We start from the raw sequence: 21,517 nt of genomic DNA on the forward strand, positions 1-21,517 counted from the left end.
GAAATCTTTATTTACAAGTACACCACCCAACACAGCATGGTGCAGTTAATGGAAAGGTCAGAATTGCATTCATAAACCAAATCTGAAACTTTAAATTTCCTATAAAAAGAGGATGTTGCTATGTTATAGAACCACCCTCGGATAAGGGTGTGTTATAGAAGCACCAACTTATTTTTAATGTACCATCATGTTGTACAGAGCAAAGAGGTGCACAAGCTGGATCCATAACTGGAGAGCTGACTGCACAAAAAGTACTCCAGAGTAATTTTCCTAATTTCAGTACTTATAACATTCACAACTGATGATCTATAACTCCATTTCTTCTACCAGTGGTGATGAAGATTTTTTGGGGAACCCCTCCTTCTTTTAATATTGGAGGGAACCTGGAAGTTATTGATATGTGGCAGAATTTTCCTTGAGCATTTACTCAAATTTCATGGGCATAATATATGAAATGATACCTTAGATAGAATAGATTTAGATGGCAAAATACATTTTTAAATTAAATCACACGTACCGTGTTTTTTCAGGGAAAAGTGTTGAATTGTCCTTGCATTGAACACTGGACATTTTAGTATTGCGCTCATGAATGGTTTGGGTTGGACCTTAAAGATCTTCTCATTCCAGCCCTTGCCACAAGCAGGGACATCTTCCACTATCCCAAGTTGCTCCCAGCCCCATCCAACCTGGCCTTGGATGTTCCCAGGGATCCAGAACCAGCCACAGCTTCTCTGGGTATCCTGTGCCAGGGCATGCCCACCCTCACAGGGAAGAACTCCTTCCCAATATCCCATCTTGGGAAGGAAGGTATGCCCCCTTTCAGTTTAAAGCCATCTGCCCTGTCCTGTCACCCCATGCCCCTGTCAAAAGTCCCTCTCCAGCTCTCTTGAACCCTCTTCAGGGGCTCTAAGGTCCCCCCCTTGTCCAGGCTCAGCCCTCTCAGGCTGTGCTGATAAGGAAGGTGTTCCAGCCCCCTTATCATTCCTGCAGCACTGTAATAACCTCAGCCACAGCAGAGTGGGTGTGCTAAGGAAGGAGAACACACCCCTCAGAGAAATCACTACCAAGAAACAAGGAGCAGGACAAGCACCACCTTCAGCACAGGGGCAGCAGGTCCAAGAACAGAAACTCCCCCCACAAACATCCCTTTCTCTGCTGATGAAAGCAGACACTCCAACTGCCTCTCTGAGCATCAGCTGGGATTTCTGGGTGTCCCTGGTGAGCTCCCAAACCTGGCCTCAGCCAGCCCAATCCCCAAGGACAGCAATCACTGCCAGGCTGTAGCACTGTGCACTGACTCTGCTGTTCTCTGCTGCTCCAGCTGTGTCCGGGGCTCCTAAAGCCCCTCCCTCGCCAGCAGCTGGATCCTGGGACTGCTCCATCATCCAAACACCCAAAAGAAGCCAGCTCCACTGCAGGAGCACACACGCCCCACAGCCAGATAGGAAATATCATTTTCCACAGCCTTCCAGGCTGTGAAGCATATCACAATCCCAATTAAAAATTCACACAAACAAAGCCCTCAGCTCCAGCTCTCCTTCGCTTACTCCAAGTTTTACTGCAAATTCATACATTCCTACTCCCCTCCTAAAGAGTGTTTTGGTTAAGTGGTTTTCTAAAGAAAGATTTCTCCACAAGTTTTATACATATACATGCACATTTTTATATATTTATGTACCTAAAAATAGGTTTTCCAAGCTATTCTGCAATTTTGGAAGCAGCCACACAGCACCATCAAGTTTTTAACTATTAGCAGGCTTGAACAGATAGACATCCAGACAATCTGTAAGATTAAGCCCCTTTGCTACTTGTTGCTTCTGACAGATTCATTTTTTCTGGCTATTCTAAAAACTGTCTGTTTAGCAGCATAAGTCAAATTAGCAACTGTGCCCAGATTGCTATAAATTCTTACCCTAATTACCTGTATGGCCAGGTTAGTCAGGTACTCATCAATAAATCCCCAAACCATTAAAGAAGAAACAGAAAAGATAAACATAAAGTGACAGATATGATTAGAAGCATGTAAATATTAAATGGGAATTTATTTTAGGGAGCTGCTAGATGAGAGCCTTTGAGAAACCTCTGTGACCTTTCTGCAGAAATTTGCATGTGAGCTTACATGTATGACTATAATAACATACTGAGGTCAAAAACCTCACATCTGAATCCACAGTATCTCTTTTTTTTCTTTTAATATGAAAGAAATTCTCTTATTCCTGCTTTGGCCCTGGACTTGCTGCAGAGCAGCTGACACTTCTCCAGGGCTGCCACTGGCAAGTGAAGATGCAGAACTTGATTTTAGAAGGCAGGAGGGTGGGAGAAGGGATGCTTTTTTGCACAGCCTCCTGTTAGGGACTTTTCCCCAGCTGGGGCAGGACTCCATCCCTTGCTGCTCCCAGTCTGAAGGCATTCTCTGGCTGACAAGACTGGACGTGCTGTAGCCTTGACTCCACTGATTTTCTTGGCATTTTAAAAGCGCTCGTGCTCTTCAGCTGCAGCACAGCAGACCAGGCAACGAATTAGACAAACACAAGAGTAGCAGGAAACCCTGAGACAAGATGCTTTTAAATAATTTCTAGATTATTTCAGAAGTGATCAGCCAGGCTGACTCAGTATCCACTGAACCAATATTGTAAGATTATACTTTTTTCCAGGTCTTTCACACATGTGCTTCAAACACCCCATGCATTCCAACTCAAATAAATATCTAAACATAAATAAGAATATTAAAGTTTGCATAAGCTGATTGGCAAGAAATAAGGAGAAAATCTAATGCAGTGATTCATTTTCTTGGATTACAGCATTCCCAAATGCAGCTCCTTGCTAATTCTAAAGACCCTGAACCACGCCTGCAAATCCTCATTCCTTACCATGCCAGCAGCATTTTTTCCCCTCTCTTTGTCTACTGATACATTTAATTTTCACAACTATTTCTTTCAGTTTCTTAGGTAAAGTTTAGAGCCATACAAATATACATTATAGATAGATAATGGAAAATCTATGCTTTATGCATAAATTAACTCAAGATATTTCAGTGTGCTACATTATGAATATCCTGGAGATGCTGTTTTGGTTTCTACATCAAATTTTGTTCAGGCAGCTGCTGCTGTAGCAGTCAGCAAAGAGACAAGCAGGCAGGTATAAGGGATTATAACAAGTTACTAAACTAAATCTAGATAGAACTGGCTGTGTGCAGAATGGTTTGTGATAAATGAGATTTGATTACAGTAAAGCATTGGGTTGTTCATCTAAAGTTGTAAATTTTTAAATGGCAAAGAAAATTATTTCAAAAGTAGCCAGATTTATTTGACTACTGTTTCCAACAGCTAATTAAAAAATTTCTTCAGTTTTGTTTTCAAACTAATCTTGTTTTCACTGAATTTTCATATTAAAAAACCTTGGTTTTTCAGTCATCACCTCCAAACTTTCTAATAACCTCACCAGATTAACCCAGAATATGCAAAATAGTGGTTCCTAGTAGTCAGACATTGGTTATAGCTTAATTGTCCATGAATATTTTTGTAATGTGCCAAGATGCCTCTCTGAAAAGCAAAATAAAACCAAGACCTCGCCCATAAAATGCATTTCTGCTTCCAACAGATAAAAAAGAGAACGATGCTGCATCTGCCAAGGGAGCAGGCACAAAAGATGGGGAGGCACTGGGTTCACCTTACAAAACAAACCCAGCCCAGCAAGCCCAGCGTTTGGATTTACGTTCGCAGCGCATTAACGTGTGGGTGGGAGCGTTTCTTGGCACGGCCGCTGGATCCATACAGAGGAGGTCACAAGCTGGAAAGGTGCAATAAAAAGGAATTAAAAATAAATAAAACCCTCTTTTTACCGTGTGGGTCTTGCTCATTTGACTTTGGGCTGCTCCTTGCTCTGCGCTCAGGTTTCTTCAGGGCTGGGGCTCCGCCGCCGCCGCTGCTCGCCCCGTTGTGGCTCTTGGCGTACCCATTGTACACCGTCGTGCAGCTGCCTATATGGCTCTTGTAGATGGAGGAGGGAGGGCTGTTCAGGCGGTTCTGGCGGTCAATCTGCCTGTCCTTGAGCTTTTTGTGCTGTGGTTTGCTGTACTGATCTTCCCTGGTGATGTAGCTGGACATCCCATATAGTGGTATGATTTCTGAAACGGAACGGTTCACCCGCGTTAACTCGGAGCAACAAAAATCACCGAGGGTTTTATTTTTACCAGAAATTCAAATTTCTGGTCAGCTCCAAATGAAATTGCTCCAGTTGTTTCTGGAGATTTTTAAAAAGAAGACCCTTTTCTGCAACCCTATTTTGTATTAACTGTGCTCTTTTGATGACAGAATTTTAGTTTGGATGAGTGTGTAAAATATCACTATTAAGGTGATGTTTTTCCCCTCCTTTTATGTCTTTGTGCTTCAGGGACACAGATTTCAAGCAGAAGTCCAGACATAACTGATCCTTTGGAAAAAGCCTTCATAAATTCAGAGCAATTTAGCATTTTTTTTCCTCAGGGCCTGACTGGACAGAACAAGGTGAGATTTGCTGGTTTCAAATTGCCAACCCTGGATCACATGCAATTTAATTTCCTAGTATAAACAGACTTTAGAATTGTGTCAGTTGTGCTGCCTAAGGAGAGAAGTGCAACAAAGTTGAAGCTTTGGGAATTAAAACTATCTGAAAGAAGCTTGAGAATTATCATAAATATCATGCACACTCTTCAGATACACTTCATTTAATACAATCCCCACTTCCCCCTCCAAGGATGACTCTTTCTTAATCTAAGGCAGGTTAGCTTGCAGGGATCACAGTATTTCTGATTTTTTATATAATTTAATCCTTTTTTGTGCTTCACTTTGAGTGTGAAGCACAAAATATCATGCCCAAAACAGTTTTTTCTTTGTTGGCAAAATAAAAATGGATACTCAAGATGGTTACAGCCCTTCACTAAGGATATTATAGGAGGCTTCATCCTAGTAATAAAGCTTTGTGAATTCTCCACTTCATTCCCACTCTTGGTTCCCCCAGCCCCTAAACCTTGCTGAACACAAGTGTGAAACGTCAGTCCCAGCTCACCTTGTTCTCCATATATTGTCGGGGGAAGATGATGCTGCGGGAAAAACTGTGGTGGCATGTCCCCAGGTCCAGTGACAGGAGGGTAAAACGCTGTGTGGGAGTTGTGGATGAAGTGGGGATGGTGTGTCAGGTAGGGGGGCAGGTGATGGGTTGGTGAGATGGCCGAGGGGTAGCTGGGAGGGAAACACTCCGGAGACTGCGGCGTCACCACCACCCTCCGCACGCCCGTGCTGTCCTCTATCACCTGCAGAGAAAGGAGCACGTCAGGCAGCACCTGAACCAGGCACACCTCTGAAACAGCACTGCTCACAGCCTGTCCTCCCACTGGCAATCAGCTGCTCCTTGGGTTTAGCTTCAGGAATAAACACAATTCTAAAATTAATATCAGCAGAAATAACCGCGGTGGTGATGTGGCTTTTCCTGCAGACTCAGATATCCACACTAATCGCTGGGAGCTGTACTCTGCTGGGGATAACTATGTGGGTTAAGGGACAGAATAAATGACCTGCATTTAGGGAGGAAAACAATTGAAAAAGGAACACAAAGCACCAAAATAAGCATCCTCATTGGGACTGATCTCATATTCTGCCCATAAAATTTCTACCACAGATTTTGACAGTGCCCTGAGAATGGAGCTGGTAACACTTTGGAAAGCAGCTGGCAGTGCTATTGTGGAGAGGCCGTGTGCACACTGACATGTACTCTGCAGGAACCTGCTGTGCTGGCCTTTACATTTGCAAAGGAGCTGCTCTCTTCATAGCAGGTAGCTGCTCAGGACAAATCATAGGGCAGAGGGTTTGTTTCTGTTTCAGAGCTGGTCTATACATCCACACAAATCAGCTCTGGGATTTGCATAACTTGGCCCCTAACACCACAGTCAAAGCATGTAAAAACAGATGTAGGAAGGTGGAAATGTGCTTAGGCTGAAAAATGTTATTCAGGTTATAATTTTTCCAGAGTTGTATTTCTGGAGAACCAGCCAAATCTCAATCCAGACTTAGGAACCAAACTTTTCTTGAAGCTCATTCAAAAAACTGCCATTTCTTAAATTACAGTAATTTCACGAATACAAGCCGCACCAATTTGACCAAAATTTTGGTGGAAACCCGGAAGTGCGGCTAATATTCCGGGGCGGCTAATCTATTAACAAAATTCTAAAAGCTGCCAACACGGAAGTGAGAGCCCGCGGCAGCCCCAAGCCAAGCTGGAGCCCGGCCGGCCCCGGCAGAGGTGGGAAAGCCTGGCAGAGGCGGGGCCAGCAGTGTCGGGGGCGGGCGGCGGAGCCTGAGCCAGCAGGGCGGGGGAGCCCGGGAGAACTGGGGCTAGCAGTGCAGGGGAGCATGGCAGAAGCAGGAAGGCCGGCGGGTGGGGCTGCCTGGCAGCGGGGGAAGCCCAGCATAATCGGGGCCAGCAGCGTGGGGGAGCCCGGCGGTGCGGGGGCCTGCAGTGCCGGCCAGGGCGAGGAAACGCGGCGGCGGTGCAGACGGGAGGGGGCGGCCGGCGAGCCTGGTGGCGGCGGCGGCAGCCCTGCCGGCGGGGCGAGCGAAAGCGGCGCTCGCGAAAGCGCCGCCGCTCGCCGCTCGCCGCGAAAGCGCCGCCGCTCGCCGCTCGCCGCGAACCGCGAACCGCGAGCCGCGAAAGCGCCGCCGTGAGCCGCGAACCGCGAGCCGCGAGCCGCGAGCCGCGAGCCGCGAGCCGCGAGCCGCGAACTGCGAGCCGCAAACCGCGAGCCGCGAAAGCGCCGCCGTGAGCCGCGAGCCGCGAGCCGCGAACCGCGAGCCGCGAACCGCGAGCCGCGAGCCGCGAACCGCGAGCCGCGAACCGCGAGCCGCGAGCCGCGAACCGCGAGCCGCGAACCGCGAACCGCGAAAGCGCCGCCGTGAGCCGCGAACCGCGAGCCGCGAAAGCGCCGCGGGGCGGGCGCGGCGCGGGGCGGGCGCGGCGCTCGCGAGGCGCGGCGCGGGGCGAGCGAAAGCGGCAGCGGGGCGGGCGGCGAGCCCGGCGGCGGCAGCCCTGCCAGCCGGGCGAGCGAACGCGGCAGCGGGGCGGTGCTGACGGGAGAGGGGGGCCAGCGAGCCCGGCGGCGGCGGCAGCACCACCCGGCCAGCCCCGCCGAGCCGTGGCGCTGAGCTGGGCCACCCGGCCCCGTCGGCAACCATGAGCGGGCCGAGCCTGCCTGGCCCCGCCCCGAGCCAGTAAAGCCCGCTATTCCGCGATCCTCTTACTAATTGGCCAATTTGTGAAAGCTGCGCACGGATTCTCGCGACGAACGAAAGTGCGGCTAATATTCGGGGTGCGGCTTATCTATTGACAAAGACAGCAACATTGTCGAGGCACCGGGGGTGCGGCTTATAATCCGTGCGGCTTGTATTCGTGAAACTACTGTAATAAATACAACCACGTAAGAACAATTACTATCCCTCTGACTCTGTATGCTGGCATGAAGGAAGTATAATTTAATTTCAGACAACAAAACAGGTTGTTGAAAGCCCCATTTTCTCTAAACTGACTGATGGCACACAGATGGAGCAGTATCTGTGATGAATATGTTGTATGAGATGAGTGAACATGCACCAAAGGCACCTGCTGCAAGATGCTGCCACTCTCAGCTGATTCCCAGAGCATTATCTGGAGTTATCCGTCCTCAGCAGCATCAGCAGAAGAGACTCTGCTGTGGGTTTCCTACACTCCAGTGGCTCTCATCACATCCCAATGTCTTTAAACCACAAATTAAAATCTGTACCCTGGAGCAAAGGCACAGGTTGTCTGTGCCACTGTGCCACACAGCACCAGCCCTGCCCAGGGGCAATGCCCACAGCAGAACTGCTCTACCAAACACCAGCTCTTGCCTCAGGCAACAGCTGAGCAAGGCATCACAGGGGAAAATTCACCTAGGAGTAGCTGACCCAATCCTCCCCCAGGCCATGTGTGCCCTCAGGCTATGTGCATTTATGCCTGTTAGCTATGGGATGTGACCAGGACAATTTCTGTGGCTTGGCTGGCCTCTACAGAAGACAATTTTCTATAGAAAGTTAATTCATTCAACTTGTAACTTGTAATGTGTTGCTTGCTGAGTAACCAAAATAGTAATTGTTTGGCTTAACATACTTGATCCTACCCTCAAAATTTATGACTTCCACTAGCAGTTTGTCAGCTACCAGCTTTAAATTTCAAAGACTTTACAGAGTCCTCAAAAGACAGCTGAACCTCAGATTTAGATTATCACATCCTTTCAACTGCTGCATTTTCAGGCTTCCCATCTCTGCTACTGGTTCTGCTCCACAGCATCTCTTATCCTGCTGCCAGGTCTCAAACCTGCACTCTGAAACCTGGATAAGGGGGAAATCCTTTTCCGTTCAGCACATGTTTGAAAAACAGAACTACTTATCTAGGACTATGCCCAAAAATGCTGGATTTAACTCTCAGACTCAGATTATGCAGTAACTTAATTGAGAGAGCAAGTTCCTACATCCTGATGTGAGAGGTTTTCATCGTGGCTTTAACTAGTCCAAGCCTCTAAGTCAGCTCCAAGCTCTTATCTCTCCATCTAGACCAGCTACATAAGCCTTTTGTGCTCTGATGAAAGATGAATATATTAAGGAACAGATTTAGACAGAAAGCTTGTACACTGAGCAGCACATAATGTAAACCATATTTTAAATTATTAGGACTCAGCTTCCTGAATTATCATCTATAAAGCAGGGAGGAAAGCTCAGAGTCCTGTCAAAGACCTTTTTGATGAAATTACCCTGCTAGATGAAGCTATAAAATATCAACAGGACTCAGAGAAGCCAGAGATGAGGGAACAGAATAGAAAACTTCAGTTGGGAGGAACCTACAACCACCAACTAGTCCAACTCAGAGGATAAGCCAGCCTTCCAAATTACTTCAGTCAAAAAGCCAAGGCATTAATCTCTTTTATTTGTTTCCTCCCAGGCCATGAACGCCAACAGCATTTTTGTTATGCTGTGTGCATACATTACAAATGAGCACAAAAACACAGGAGACCTTGCAAAACCCACTTTATTTCCCAATCCTACAGGGCATTTTCTCTCTAAACTAGGAATTATTGATATGCATGTACATTTCTGAAGCTGTACACATACAATCTTTAAATTATTCTGTCCTTAACAAATCAAAGCTGGTAATGTGATTTATGTGTTATATGCATTAGGTAGCAATAAAAACTGGAGAGATATCCCTTGATCTGTAAAACCTGCAGTGAGTAGATTGTAGTAGTGCCATTCTGGGAGACAAGGTTCAGTTCATCAAAGATAAATAAAATCAGCTTTGATCCATGAATGAAAAAAACGTAACTTCACAGAGAGGTTCAACTTTGCTATTTTAAGGAGAAATCTGCAGTTCTTTGTATCTGCTTAAAACTATTTGTCCCAAAGATCACAAATTCATCTGGAAACACACTGCTGAACTGTCTCTACTTCAGTGCCAAGAATCAACAAAATCCTAATCCCTCTTGAGGTCTCTAGGTGCAACTGGAATATTAAAAGTAATTGCTTTTACTAATTTTAGCACTTTATATTTAGAGAAAACAAATATCTCTGGTCATTTGGAGCTCAGAGATAAACTTTCATTATTTTGTGGGTTTTTTTCAAACAGTTAGTAGGTAAATTGTCTTTTGTTGGTATTTTTTGTGCTTGCTGGTGCAAATGGCATGCCACCTCAATAACAATACTATTATAGCATAGTTCTGTGTGGGTTTTTTCCCATATTTTAGGGAGCTTAATTGCTATGTGAGGTAGGTGATGATCTTTCAGGGCAGTCTGGGTTAACATTACTCACACACAATAAAACTGCCTCCCCCATTGCTTGCCACATTTTGGGAATGGCATTTTAAATGTTATTTGTTTTCCAGTGCAGATATCACTGTAGTAACTAGAGATAATTCACATATTCAAAGTACATCACACTGCTCCATGTTGCCTCATTTTTCTCCACTTAAATTTAATATTACACTCTACAGAAAATGGCATGGTAATTGTGCACAGGTAAATTGTATCACCCTCATTCTGTAACATACTCTTACTGTATGAATTTATATGGTAAGATGCAAGTAATTTCCACTTACTTACAAAAAACCCCCAAACAACCTTTATTTCACTTTAAATTCAATGTGCTAGATTCATCTGGAGCATGCCACTGGGTGGACAGCAACCAGTACTTCATAACTAATTTGAACTTCATAAACTAATTTGAAACTTCATTCATAAATCAATCTGTACCCAAAAACAGCCCAGAATGAGCTCATCCACAAGGCACTTGGATGTCAACATTTTATTTATTAATTTAATTTCTTAAAGATGCCAATCCGAGTTCAAGCCAGTCATGGCAAGTTTGCATCACTATCTTTAGAATCCATCAGTATTAAATCAAACACCAAATTAAATCTACACCTTCAATGTGGAAAATAGATAAATATCTAGAATGCTGGCAAGCATGTTGGGATACAAAGGATCATCACTTCATGGCTTGCTCCATATGAGATCTGCACAACCTTCCTTGTATTCAAAGTTTTAATGAGGTTTATTCTGTTAAAAGATGCCTTGATTGACTGCAGTCTACAAAACAGCCAGAGCACCTCTGTCAGCAGTGAGCCACACAAAAACAAGGAGATTGTCACTAAAACCTGATGCTAGCCAAACATGCTTTTGGAGAACACCTCTCTTAGGGGACAGGATGCACCCAGGACCAAAATCCTGGTTTTCAAGGACAGGATAAATTTTCTACCATTTTAAATGTCATTTAAAGATATTTCTCTTGCCAGAAGTTATGCTTTAGCTCTGTCAAATGCCATGTGCTTGGTGCAGGAATATTGAACTGCAGGACCATGGCTCAGATTGAACACTTCAGACCACAGAAACCCTCATGGCCAAAGGAGGCTTTTCAACACATGTGCACCTCATGGTCCAACCAGTAAATTTTTTCTTTAGTCTTAAAATATCTGTGGCAGAGAGCTCATGTTAATAAACCTGTATATAAAATCAAAAGTGGCGTTTCATGCCAAATTTTCATGTCCAACTACAAGTAATAGACAAGTAACTTCTCAAATTCAAGTGGAATTGCTCCAGATTTATTTCAGAGAGAGCAGTCCTCAGCCAGCAGCACTAAACAAACAAGTTAATGATCCTGCTTTTTGATATTTTCATTTTTCTAGCTCTCCTGATAACAACACTTCAAACCCTCCTTCTCTCCTCCCAGACATACACTGAAAAGCAGGAATAACAACCCCTAAGGTTGCCCCCAAATTTAACACCTTAGCCTCCACATCCTTAATTTCATTTAACAGCTGAAGGCAAAAAAAGTTGGCATCACACAGATTTAATGCAGATTGCTCTGCCATGTCACCTTCCACAACCAACTTTTACAGCAGAGATATTGTCCACCAAGAGCACAGCAAGGAACTTCTCCTCTTGTCTGTATTTAACTAACCCTTAGCCCACAGAGAATTGCAGGACATGAACCCTGATCTGATAGCTCATATCTGCCAAAGGGGCACAGAGGTTTGTCTGCTGAAAAGATAATGCAAAATACTGGCTCTTTGAAGAGCTGGTCTTTTGAGAGCAAAACCATAGCATGAAAGATTTGAACTGGTGGTGTGTATTTGTTTTCTATTATTTTCCTGGATCATTTCCTGCCCTGGCTAAGCCCCATCATTGGGAACATCTCCTTAATATCAACAAAACCAGCTTCTAGTCACAATTATTAACATGGTCCTTGAAGTCTAGAAACAGAATCTGTGTTTGTGCTGCTTCCAGTGGGGCTGACCTTGCAGGGCTCACATCCTGCTGCCAATTTTTCCTGAGAGGTGATGAAGCACCACGTTAATCCAGGGTTGCAATCATTCGATAACTCATGTAATATTCAGGGCTAACACAGCTCACACAGGCTTGGCATAACAAAATGGAAATAAGATTTCATGCCTTTTTTTAATAGGCACTGTTGCTTCTCTGCAGGGGTATTGCTTTCTGCCTGACTCTTAGATGTACACTTTGGGGACAAATCAAACCAAAAATCAAATCTAGCTTGCTTCATGTCCCAGAGTGCATTAATTTGCTTTATGGCCTCCATGTTAAATTTAAGTTATGTTCTAATTGTTTATCATAAAATACTGAGCTTTAACTATGAAGCAATAGACAAAAGCAAGAGCAAACAAGGCAGAGATGTTGATTACAACAAAAAGCTAATTTCATTACTACAGACTTTCAACTACTATTTAATATGAAGCAGCCTGAAAGGCAGGAGGCTCACTCACCACAGAACAGAACACACATTCCACTGCAGAAAAGTGCCAAATACAGAGTTTCCCCCTAAAACTTTACAACGTATTTCCAGCTCCCTGGAAAAACTGCTTCAGAAGAGGGTTTTTGGTTGGATTTTTTTCTGGTTAAGAAACTACTTAAAGGCCTCTTTAGTGGAATTATTATGGTGCCCCACAAAAAGCTGTACAGAAGAACTGAGCTCAGAGATACAGCTGGAAGACTTTCATCCCTCTGGTTTAGAAAGCATTCCAATTATACCCAAAGCCATTTATCTCAGCACAGAGGTGGAGAGGCATAAACATTTTAATATTAAAAAGGTGTTAAAGTTATTTCAAAGGGAGAATAAATCTTTAGATAAACCTCTGCATGATATGGGCCAGTTTATTAAATTAGGTGAGCCCGTGAGGAGCATTAAGCAGCAAATGCTGTCTCAAAACTCCAACCACTCCCCTTGGGAAGGACTGAGGAGCAGGAGGGACCACCCTGACATCCTGCCCTCTCTCTGAGGCTGGCTAACTAATTCCCCCTTACTGGAAGTGTGTTTTCACTCTGTTCAGAAGTCAAAATACCACAGAGTGATTGCAGTATTTTGTGGGATTTAAGTATGACGCCATCCACGATTTTTCAGAATTACACAAGCTCACATGTTTCCTGGGGAGGGGAAGAGACTCCAGGACATCATCTATTTTCTGCTTAACAAGATGCCAAACCATATCTATCAAAAGTTCTAACACTATCCATCAAGGGTATTTTAAATACTTAGTGCACTTTTAAGGAAGCTTTTCGTCTAGGTCTCAATCAAAGTGAAATTATTGGGTTTATTGTATTGTTCACAGTTGTTATGCCTTATATCAATCTTATAGGGTTTTTTTTTCCCCCTTACCTCAGAAGGAGTCTAAATTTTGCAGAAGATGGAAGGAACAGACTGGTAATCTGCAGTTATTTACACAGAAGAGCAGTAGCTGTTCAGGAGTTCCAAAACCAAACAGCTTTGCGAAACCTTTTCCATTTTTTCCATAACTAGATAGTTAAATCACATTTATTCTTGAAAACACACCAAAACCCCCAGCTCTAGGTATGCTGCAGGATTTGTGCTGGGAAGATAGCAAGGACCAGCTGCATATTTTATAGCTACAGTGGTTCCTTCTCTCACTTCCACGGTCTCCTGCCCCTGGTGATTGTCACACAAGGACTTGAGGCATTACCCAACATCAAGGACTTCTGCCCCTCCCACAAACCACACAAGTTGTATTTACAGGCTCAGCCTGTGTGCAGAGCTTTTGCTGGTGCTCAGACCCCAAATCTACTACAAATATCAGGGTGTGAAGGTGCACATCCCTGGTCACTTGTGCAAATGTGGGTGGTATTATCAGTCAGGAGCACAAGCATGAAGATGTGTATTATTATTTTTGTTAAAACTTCCACATTAAACTTCAACCAAGTAGACTTCTCCATGTGCACCAATGCTTTTGCTTTTACATTTTAAAATTTTTATTATTTTAATTCTTCAAGAAGCATACCTGTGAGATATAACCAGGAGGCACATGAATAGGGGGAATGGATCCATTGGGTGACATCATGGGAACCTCTGCTGGTCCTAATAGAAAGAGAGTAATAAGATATCAGCTCTTTTTCAGTTAAAAAAATAGCATAATTGCTTAGAAAAGGTTAAAAATAACTTTATTTTTGAAGCCTGCAATAACAAAATGAGCAGCCCCACTAATTTCTGGTATATGGAAAATGCCTTGTGCCATCATTCTGAGAATAAGATCATTGTTCAATGACTTTACCATATATTCTGCTGAAATAATATTTTCACCATAAAACAGCTAGAACATAGACTTTATATTACCCACTGATCAACTTATACAGCATTAAGCAGTAACACAATATGTCCTTTAGCAGCCCACAATTCCTATATTGAACTCTGTTTAAGTTATTCTTGTCAAAGACATTGGAGCAGGGAACAAAGCAGAAACTGTGCAGCCTGGAATTAGGCAGCTCCCAAGGAAAGCGTCCAATTGTAGCAAAAAAAAGTCACATATGTGAAAAACTATCTATCTATTTAAGAATGCACAAAGACCAAATTCATTATCTCAGCTATTCAGACTAACCTTGGAATGTGGTTATACAAGCAAGAAGCTTATGGTTTCCACTCTGAAATCCAGCCCTGAACATGCAAGTTCCATTTTGAGGCACTGAGTACAAGTACAACAAAGTGAGTGCCATAACCACTGTGCTTCTGGAAATGGAGCCTCACAGCTAAAAGAAAGTGTCTAGATAAAATGGAAATAGTTCTCTCAACTGCTCATTGATTCACCCATTAACTTCAGGAACAACACATGCAGCAGTCAGTAAAACAAACCCCCCAAACATCAGACAGATGTTTGCCATCAGAGTTTACTGCTTGGAAAAGAAAAATTAATTTCATTCCTTCCTTATTACATATTAAAATCTGACACTGAACTGTTAATTAGCCCATTTGCCCCTATTGTCAAACTCTTGAGAGGAGCTCAGCAGGACTCAGCTCCTTGTCACTGCAAATTGAATTTCAGCTTTGACTGACAACACAAAAGGTAATTCCATCACCTTCTCTGATGGAGAAGCCATCCAACATCTCCAAACCATATCACATTCTAGGAAAGGAAGCTGAACACTAAAACATATGAAGCACTTCAGGCACAGATGGGATGCAATGGCCTGTAGGAGTGACTGCTCCTAAAATTTAGACTAATCTAATGAAATCTCCAACAACAAACTGAGTCACAGTCTGTTGTCTGATATCAGCAAAACCAGTGCACATTAAATTAGCAGTCATTCCCTATCCATCTGCATTTTTACACTCCTGCTGTTTCTGTACAATCAGCAGAATTTCTCACCTCCCAAAATCCAAGTTACATACAGGAATCCATCAGAGTTATTTTTACCTCCTCTTATCTCGGTTTGTTTTCTCTATCCAGTTATTTACAGTATAACCAGCCCCTACAGCTTTTACTACTCACATCTAGATTTCAAATATGGTAAACCACCATCAAGTGTAAAAGGCAAATGGGAACTCTGAAGCTTAAATTTAAATATTTTGGATCTTGTTTTGCTGGACTTCATATTTTCCTACACTTAACAACTTTACCTACACAGGGCCAGTAAGGGGAAAAAAGTTACTACTTATTATTCAGCTCATATGGATTTCTCTCTTACCCTATGGCCTTGACAACAATATTTTTCTCCCCAGACAGCCAACAATTTTAGTGGCAATGGAAAAAATTCAGCCTGAACAGTAAGTGATTATTGGGAAGGAGCTGCCATCGAAATGGCTTTATTTAAATCCATCAAAAATATGAAGTGACAATTGGTTCAGAACAGAAATATTGTTTGAATAAATATGTTTTCCCAATCAATAAAAATCTCTGCAAACTTCTTTTGATTTTTTTTATTTCTCTCTGAATCCACTTTGGTCTGTACACACTGCCAAGTTTTGCTCCACAGTAAGTTGGACATAAAGTACATAAAAGGTAAAGGTTGATATTGTGAAAATGCAATGATGCTGTTTTCAGGATTTAATCCACACTGGATTATCAAGAACTGTTCAGTTTTTCAGGACAGAAAACCTTGCTTGAAAATATGTAACATGAATAGTTAACAGTTATGTGACACATTCATTGTCAGTGATTCCTCGAACTCAAAAAACTTCAAGAAAAATTGTTGATATAAGTCTAAAAATCCAAAGTTCACCCTTTAAATCGACAATAATTTAAATACTGCACATAAATATTGCTCAGTAGAATGAAGCTTTATGCATAATTTGTTTCAGCCCCTCACCAAAAAATAACTACTCTGGTTTGGTAATAAACTTAAAAATGGAACAGTTTTGGAGTTCCTACATAGAGAGCAGACATATATACACAACAAACAAGCAGCACTTTTCTGGCATGCCTCATATCTGTCCCTCCAAACCTTGTGCCAGCTGCTCATATGGAGTAGTGATCTACTAGCAGGAAGAAATCAAACTCCCACACTGATACTGTTGACTGTAACACTTCCACTCGAAAAAAAAAAAAAAAAGGTAATATTGTGTTTTATCATCAGAACGTGCACTGTGCAAGATGAGTCTTAACCTTGCATATGACCCACAAACTGTTAAAGTCATTGGGATAACAAGTTTTAAAAGACTGACAGCCTGGTGATTTGCAGCTAGATTTTGTTTCCAGTGCTTTGATTTCAGGGTTAGCCAAATGACTTTAGCACACATTATTGCATTCCTCTCATCAATGGTATCAAAACAACTTCAAGTGGTAGCAAAATAAAGACCCCCCCTCCCCCTCTCAACAAGTCCCAGCAATTATTAAAGACTCTTCTTGTTATCAAACCATTCCCTAATTAACACTAAAACAATACCATACATTTTGTTTGGCTTGAATTTTGTTTGTTTGGTTTTGGGGTTGGGGTTTTTTTTCAGTATTTTTTGTTATTGGAAATAGTTTTGACCTGTTAAAAAGCAGAAGCTTAGAGGAGGGTGTTCCTCAGCTGCTTGTATTCACAGGATGGATGGAAGTAAAATACAACTCTTGGGAATCACAACTTTGTAAATTTTAATTGAAGCTCATGGTTCAATAGAAAGTTTATTTTAAATGAGAAAATGTCCATCCATCCCATCAGAGATGCTGCACACTGAAGTGAGCTCCCTGGAGTATTTTGCAAACCTGTTAACAAATGCAGATTATCTGCTGAGTTCCTGATGAAACGGAGCCAGCAGTGCTTGGCCACCTCTGCTGACAAAGCCAGTGGCCAAATTCCACACCGAGCTCCTTTCCCAGGAATAGAGCACATCTCTGCTCCTGGAGGGCTGCCCTGTCCACAATGCAGGTGCAAGGAAATTGTTCCCCCTCCTCTGAAAGAAGAGGAAGAGCAGGAGGCACCAGGCTGGAGGCACCAGTGTCCACCTGGCCAGGCAGGGGACAGACCCCACTTGTCCCCAGCTGGCAGAACACAGTTTTCCTATTTCTAACATGGTAATATTTAACAGAATAAAATGTTGAATGAGTAAAAGAAGCAACTCATTCCTATATAGTGGCAGAGCTAATTAACACCTTGACACTCCAATCTGAGCCTTTCCTCCTCTTCCCAAACACCTACTCCCTTGTGCTGCTCTGTCACCCCTCTGATGGCATTAGAGCTGATTATTTAAAATATTCCAGATAACCAACAAGGTTTTGCAAATCTGTTGCCTTTTTAAAGAACACCTGCACACTCAGTCTAACAAAAATGACAACAATCATTCCATTCCTTCTTGTGCCATGTTTTATTGGGAGATTTTATTGCACATCAAAACAGGGCTCCCTTCCACCTCTGTCTCCCACTTGCCCTGGCAAGAGGATGTTCCTGTCAGAGACTGACAGTTCTTCTGGTCATTTTATTCCTTCTGGAATAATGTCACAATGTACTTGAGAAACTTCTGTCCCAAGATTTTCAAAGTTAATTATAGCCTGGGGTTGCAACCCATGGCACTTTCAAAATGCTTGTACAAAACCAGTTTTGGAATAAAGTATGCTTTTTTCCTTGTTCCCTAGTGACCTTTAATGCATGCATTAAATATCACTTTAATCAGTTTTCTTCTCTTAAATTACAGAAGTCAGAATCTGGCATTTCAGTTCCTCCAGCTACAGCAACACTTCTTTCCTTTTTCTCTCCTTCCATGCAATATTATAGGGCAAAGAAGTCATTTTACCACACCATTTTCATGAGTGCTTGGAGAGCACTGCTTTTCTTTATTATGTCCTCTGTAGAATATTTTTCACATCCAGCTCCAGCACATGGGCATATGTTTTACACAGTTTCTAGTTTTGCAATTACCAAACTCTACCAGGCTTCGTTATTAAGTTCTCATTCTGAGAGCAGTTACTGGAAATTTCCTGAAGTTCAGGAATTTCTCAGCCCTGTTTCCAGCAAACACCAATTTACCATTTCACACCACAATACCTGCACTAACAGAGAAACATGAAATTTAGGGATTTTGCAAGTTAAGAATCCTGTACATTTTAATAACACGAACCTGCTGAACTAGCTAAGTGAAATATTAACTCCAGGGAGTAAATGCATTAAGTTTTATAAAGTTTAACAGTTATTCTGCCTCTCCCTGATCAACAACAAAACTGGTATCACATCTTTCACATGTGCTGCTTCTCAGGAAGTAAATCTATGGAGCAAGAGGTGTGACAGAATGAAAAGGAGAGATAATTAAAGGGCAAATTGGTCTGCTTTGCTAAAACAAATGACCCAGGGCTTGCTGACCTTGGCTGGGACCCAAGGGTTTGCATTTTCACATGGATGAGCAGCTGTTCCGGAACAATTTCCTCAATGAAACAAGCACAAACAGGCTCCCTGTCAGGCACACGTGTCTTCTCCCTCCACTTGCTTATTCTCAAAGCAGCTTACGGACTAAACAAGGTGATGACAAGGAAAAGAAAAAAAACCAACAACGTTGGATCCTTCCATTCATCTTCTTTCCTCCACAGCAGAGCTGTGGTGAGCTTTTTCCCCAAACTTTTGGCCACAGACTAGAGCTCCTTGTTAGCACCAGCAAACACGAGCACTTTGTAAAAACCTTTAAGACAGGACGTAAAGAGCTTTCACATAGCAGTATCACCAACATTTTGAACTGTACTCTCCTGGACAAGAGCTAATTTGGCCACTAACTTAACTCTGCTCACATACAGTACAAGGCAGAGTCAGCTCTCAGGTGTCTATTCAAGTTCCTAGGACACAGGGTTTTAAACCTGCTGCTGATCAAGATCTAAATACTTTGTCCTTAGATAAGTGTGAATCTGTAGATTAAAGCAGCTCCACATTAGAGAGAAAAGGAGTAGCTTTAAGAGTATTAAGTGCTTGAAGGGTTGACAGCTTTAAAATACCTTTGGAGAAGTCTGAAATGGCAGAACAAAAGTCCCACTCGTGCTGCATTCAACCTGCCAGTGGCAGGGTAGTGAAAGGTGCTTAAATAGTGTTACCTGTGCTTTGATAAATGCTAAGAAATCTGTCCAGCACTTGGCCATCCCCATGGCACCAACTCATACCTGAGGCAGCAGGCAGAGTTTTATCCTGCTTATCCCTACTGACAGATTTGTCAATATTTTTAAGATAACCTGATCTACGCACCAAAATGTGAATGAAAAGATGCCTGCCACAAGCCCATTCACATTCTGGCACCTCAACTGCTTATTTTCTATTCAGATCACAGTTTAGTAGTATGAAATGATTCCTTCACCTTTGAAGAGTACAAAAACCTTACCCAAAACCTTGAAGTTTAACAGAAATGGCTCCACAAAGTTCAAATTCAACAACAAATGACAATTTAAATGCAAATGGAACAGTTAAAAGAAAAAAAAATCAGCCTGAGAAATTCTGCAGGTGCATGGCTAAACCACTGAGCACAGTCACCTCCGTACTTTCAAACAGAGGGTTTGACAGTGGAGATTGAAGCACTTTTGATGTAGGCAACACTTCTTGAACTCCTCGTGACTTCCATGACCACTTCATGTTTTTTCTAAATCTCAGCACTACAAATATAGCAGTTCTTTACTCACTCTCACAGACTGTCAAGTTGATTTGCCATAAATACAATTAAAAATAAGATGCCAAACCGATGCAAGTTATAAAAAACACATTGTTGTCTGTGAGTTTCAGGGCAGGATCGTTATTAAGACCAAACTGCAAACCCCAAACGCTGGAATGACACGCTCAGCCCTTGGACTCTGCAGCCACAGACCCGACAGGACCAGCCACGCTCCAGCCCGCGTTCGACCGATGCTTTCAACATCAAAAGTCTCGCAGACAAACTCACTCAACCAAACATCCAATCCAACTGCTCAGAAATGCGTGCCAAGAGCATCCAGCAGACAGCTCCTGCAGCATTTTCTGGGTTATTTACACAGTGGCACCTTTGCTGTTTACACTGGAGCCTCTTGAAAGCCCTTTGTGCCGGTGTTTGCTGCTTGACCTGCTGCACACAGCGGGAGGCTCGAGCACGTCCAACCTGCAGTCAAACAGCAGCACCCCACGCTTTCATGGCAGAACCACAGGATTCCTGCTCAGCAGCGTGCTGGTTTGCAATGTGTGTCTCCCAGATGTTGTGTTCTGGTTTGGGGCACATTCTAGAAATAATGCAGTGACCTGTAAAAACAGGAAATGAACTAAAAGCTATCAGTTGCCCCGAACATGCCCTGTCCAAAGCTACCACGGTACTACAGCAGTCACACAGCAGCAGGAATTTTGAGCCAAGTTCTGGTTAAATGCTCACTCCTGTCCACCACAGAGCTATGAACTAATCACTTTTCAAGCATTAAACATTTGTTGTTTCAAGCATGAAGTGGTTTGAATTTGGAGATGCTCATCCTGAGAGCATAAAGAGCTGTGCTGCTCCTCACCTGCCCATCAGTTTTGGGGTTCACCACACTTCACTGATTTAATAAGCAGAGAAGGTCAACAGGCTGTTCAGCAGCCTGGCACAGCCTCTCCTGGTACATCTACAGCTTCTCCTCCTGCCTTGGGGATGGAAGGGAAGGAGAAAGTGTCTGGGGCCAAGGACCCTGTTCCAGAGCACACCCTACACAAAACATCAGTGACCACATTCTGCAGTGATGACATTTAAATTTACACATTATGAGAAACTTGGACAATCTAAATCTCACTGAAGTCTTTCAAAAAGGTTGGACAAACTTGTTCAGCCACAGAGAATGGAGTTGGAAAGGGGGATTCTTCAGGTCTCCTGCTATTCTTCAATATTCCCAGGTGGGCTTTGTTTCTTTTTTAAAGTAGACCCATATATCTATCACTGCAGAGTTTCAGTTTACAAGCAACATTTTGGAGTGGAACATTTTTTGTTATTGTTGTTTGGAACAGAAGTGGAGTATTTTCCTGTCCTAATCTGAACAAACAAGTCAGAGTCTTTTGCTAAAATAAACCCTTTCTGATGGTTGGCTCAGCAGTCGCTACTGCAAAAACACTTGCAAAGAGTATGTTGCAATACTTCAAGCATTGAAAATAAGCATATTCCCAAGGCAATTCACCAGATGGGCTACAGATTGTAAATCATAAATGTCTAGACTGAAACACAAGAGACAAACATCTGTCTAAAATCAGTTGACTTGAATGGCAAATACTGTTAAATAAATTAGGACTACTTTGGAAACAAAGAGAAC

The 21,517-nt window shown here is 42.9% G+C and overlaps 1 protein-coding gene across 1 annotated transcript in view; it reads right to left on the minus strand.

Annotated features, from left to right (window-relative positions):
• Positions 1 to 21,517, minus strand: part of FNDC3B (fibronectin type III domain containing 3B) — a 182,380-nt gene that overhangs the window by 78,850 nt on the left and 82,013 nt on the right. The window contains exons 4-6 of the mRNA XM_033069139.1: positions 13,844 to 13,920; positions 5,047 to 5,290; positions 3,842 to 4,126 (exon numbers count right to left, since the gene is read on the minus strand). Coding sequence (XP_032925030.1) covers positions 3,842 to 4,126; positions 5,047 to 5,290; positions 13,844 to 13,920 — 606 coding nt within the window. The remainder of the gene's footprint in view (positions 1 to 3,841; positions 4,127 to 5,046; positions 5,291 to 13,843; positions 13,921 to 21,517) is intronic.

Source organism: Catharus ustulatus, chromosome 10 (assembly GCF_009819885.2).
Source record: "Catharus ustulatus isolate bCatUst1 chromosome 10, bCatUst1.pri.v2, whole genome shotgun sequence".
NCBI lineage: Eukaryota > Metazoa > Chordata > Aves > Passeriformes > Turdidae > Catharus > Catharus ustulatus.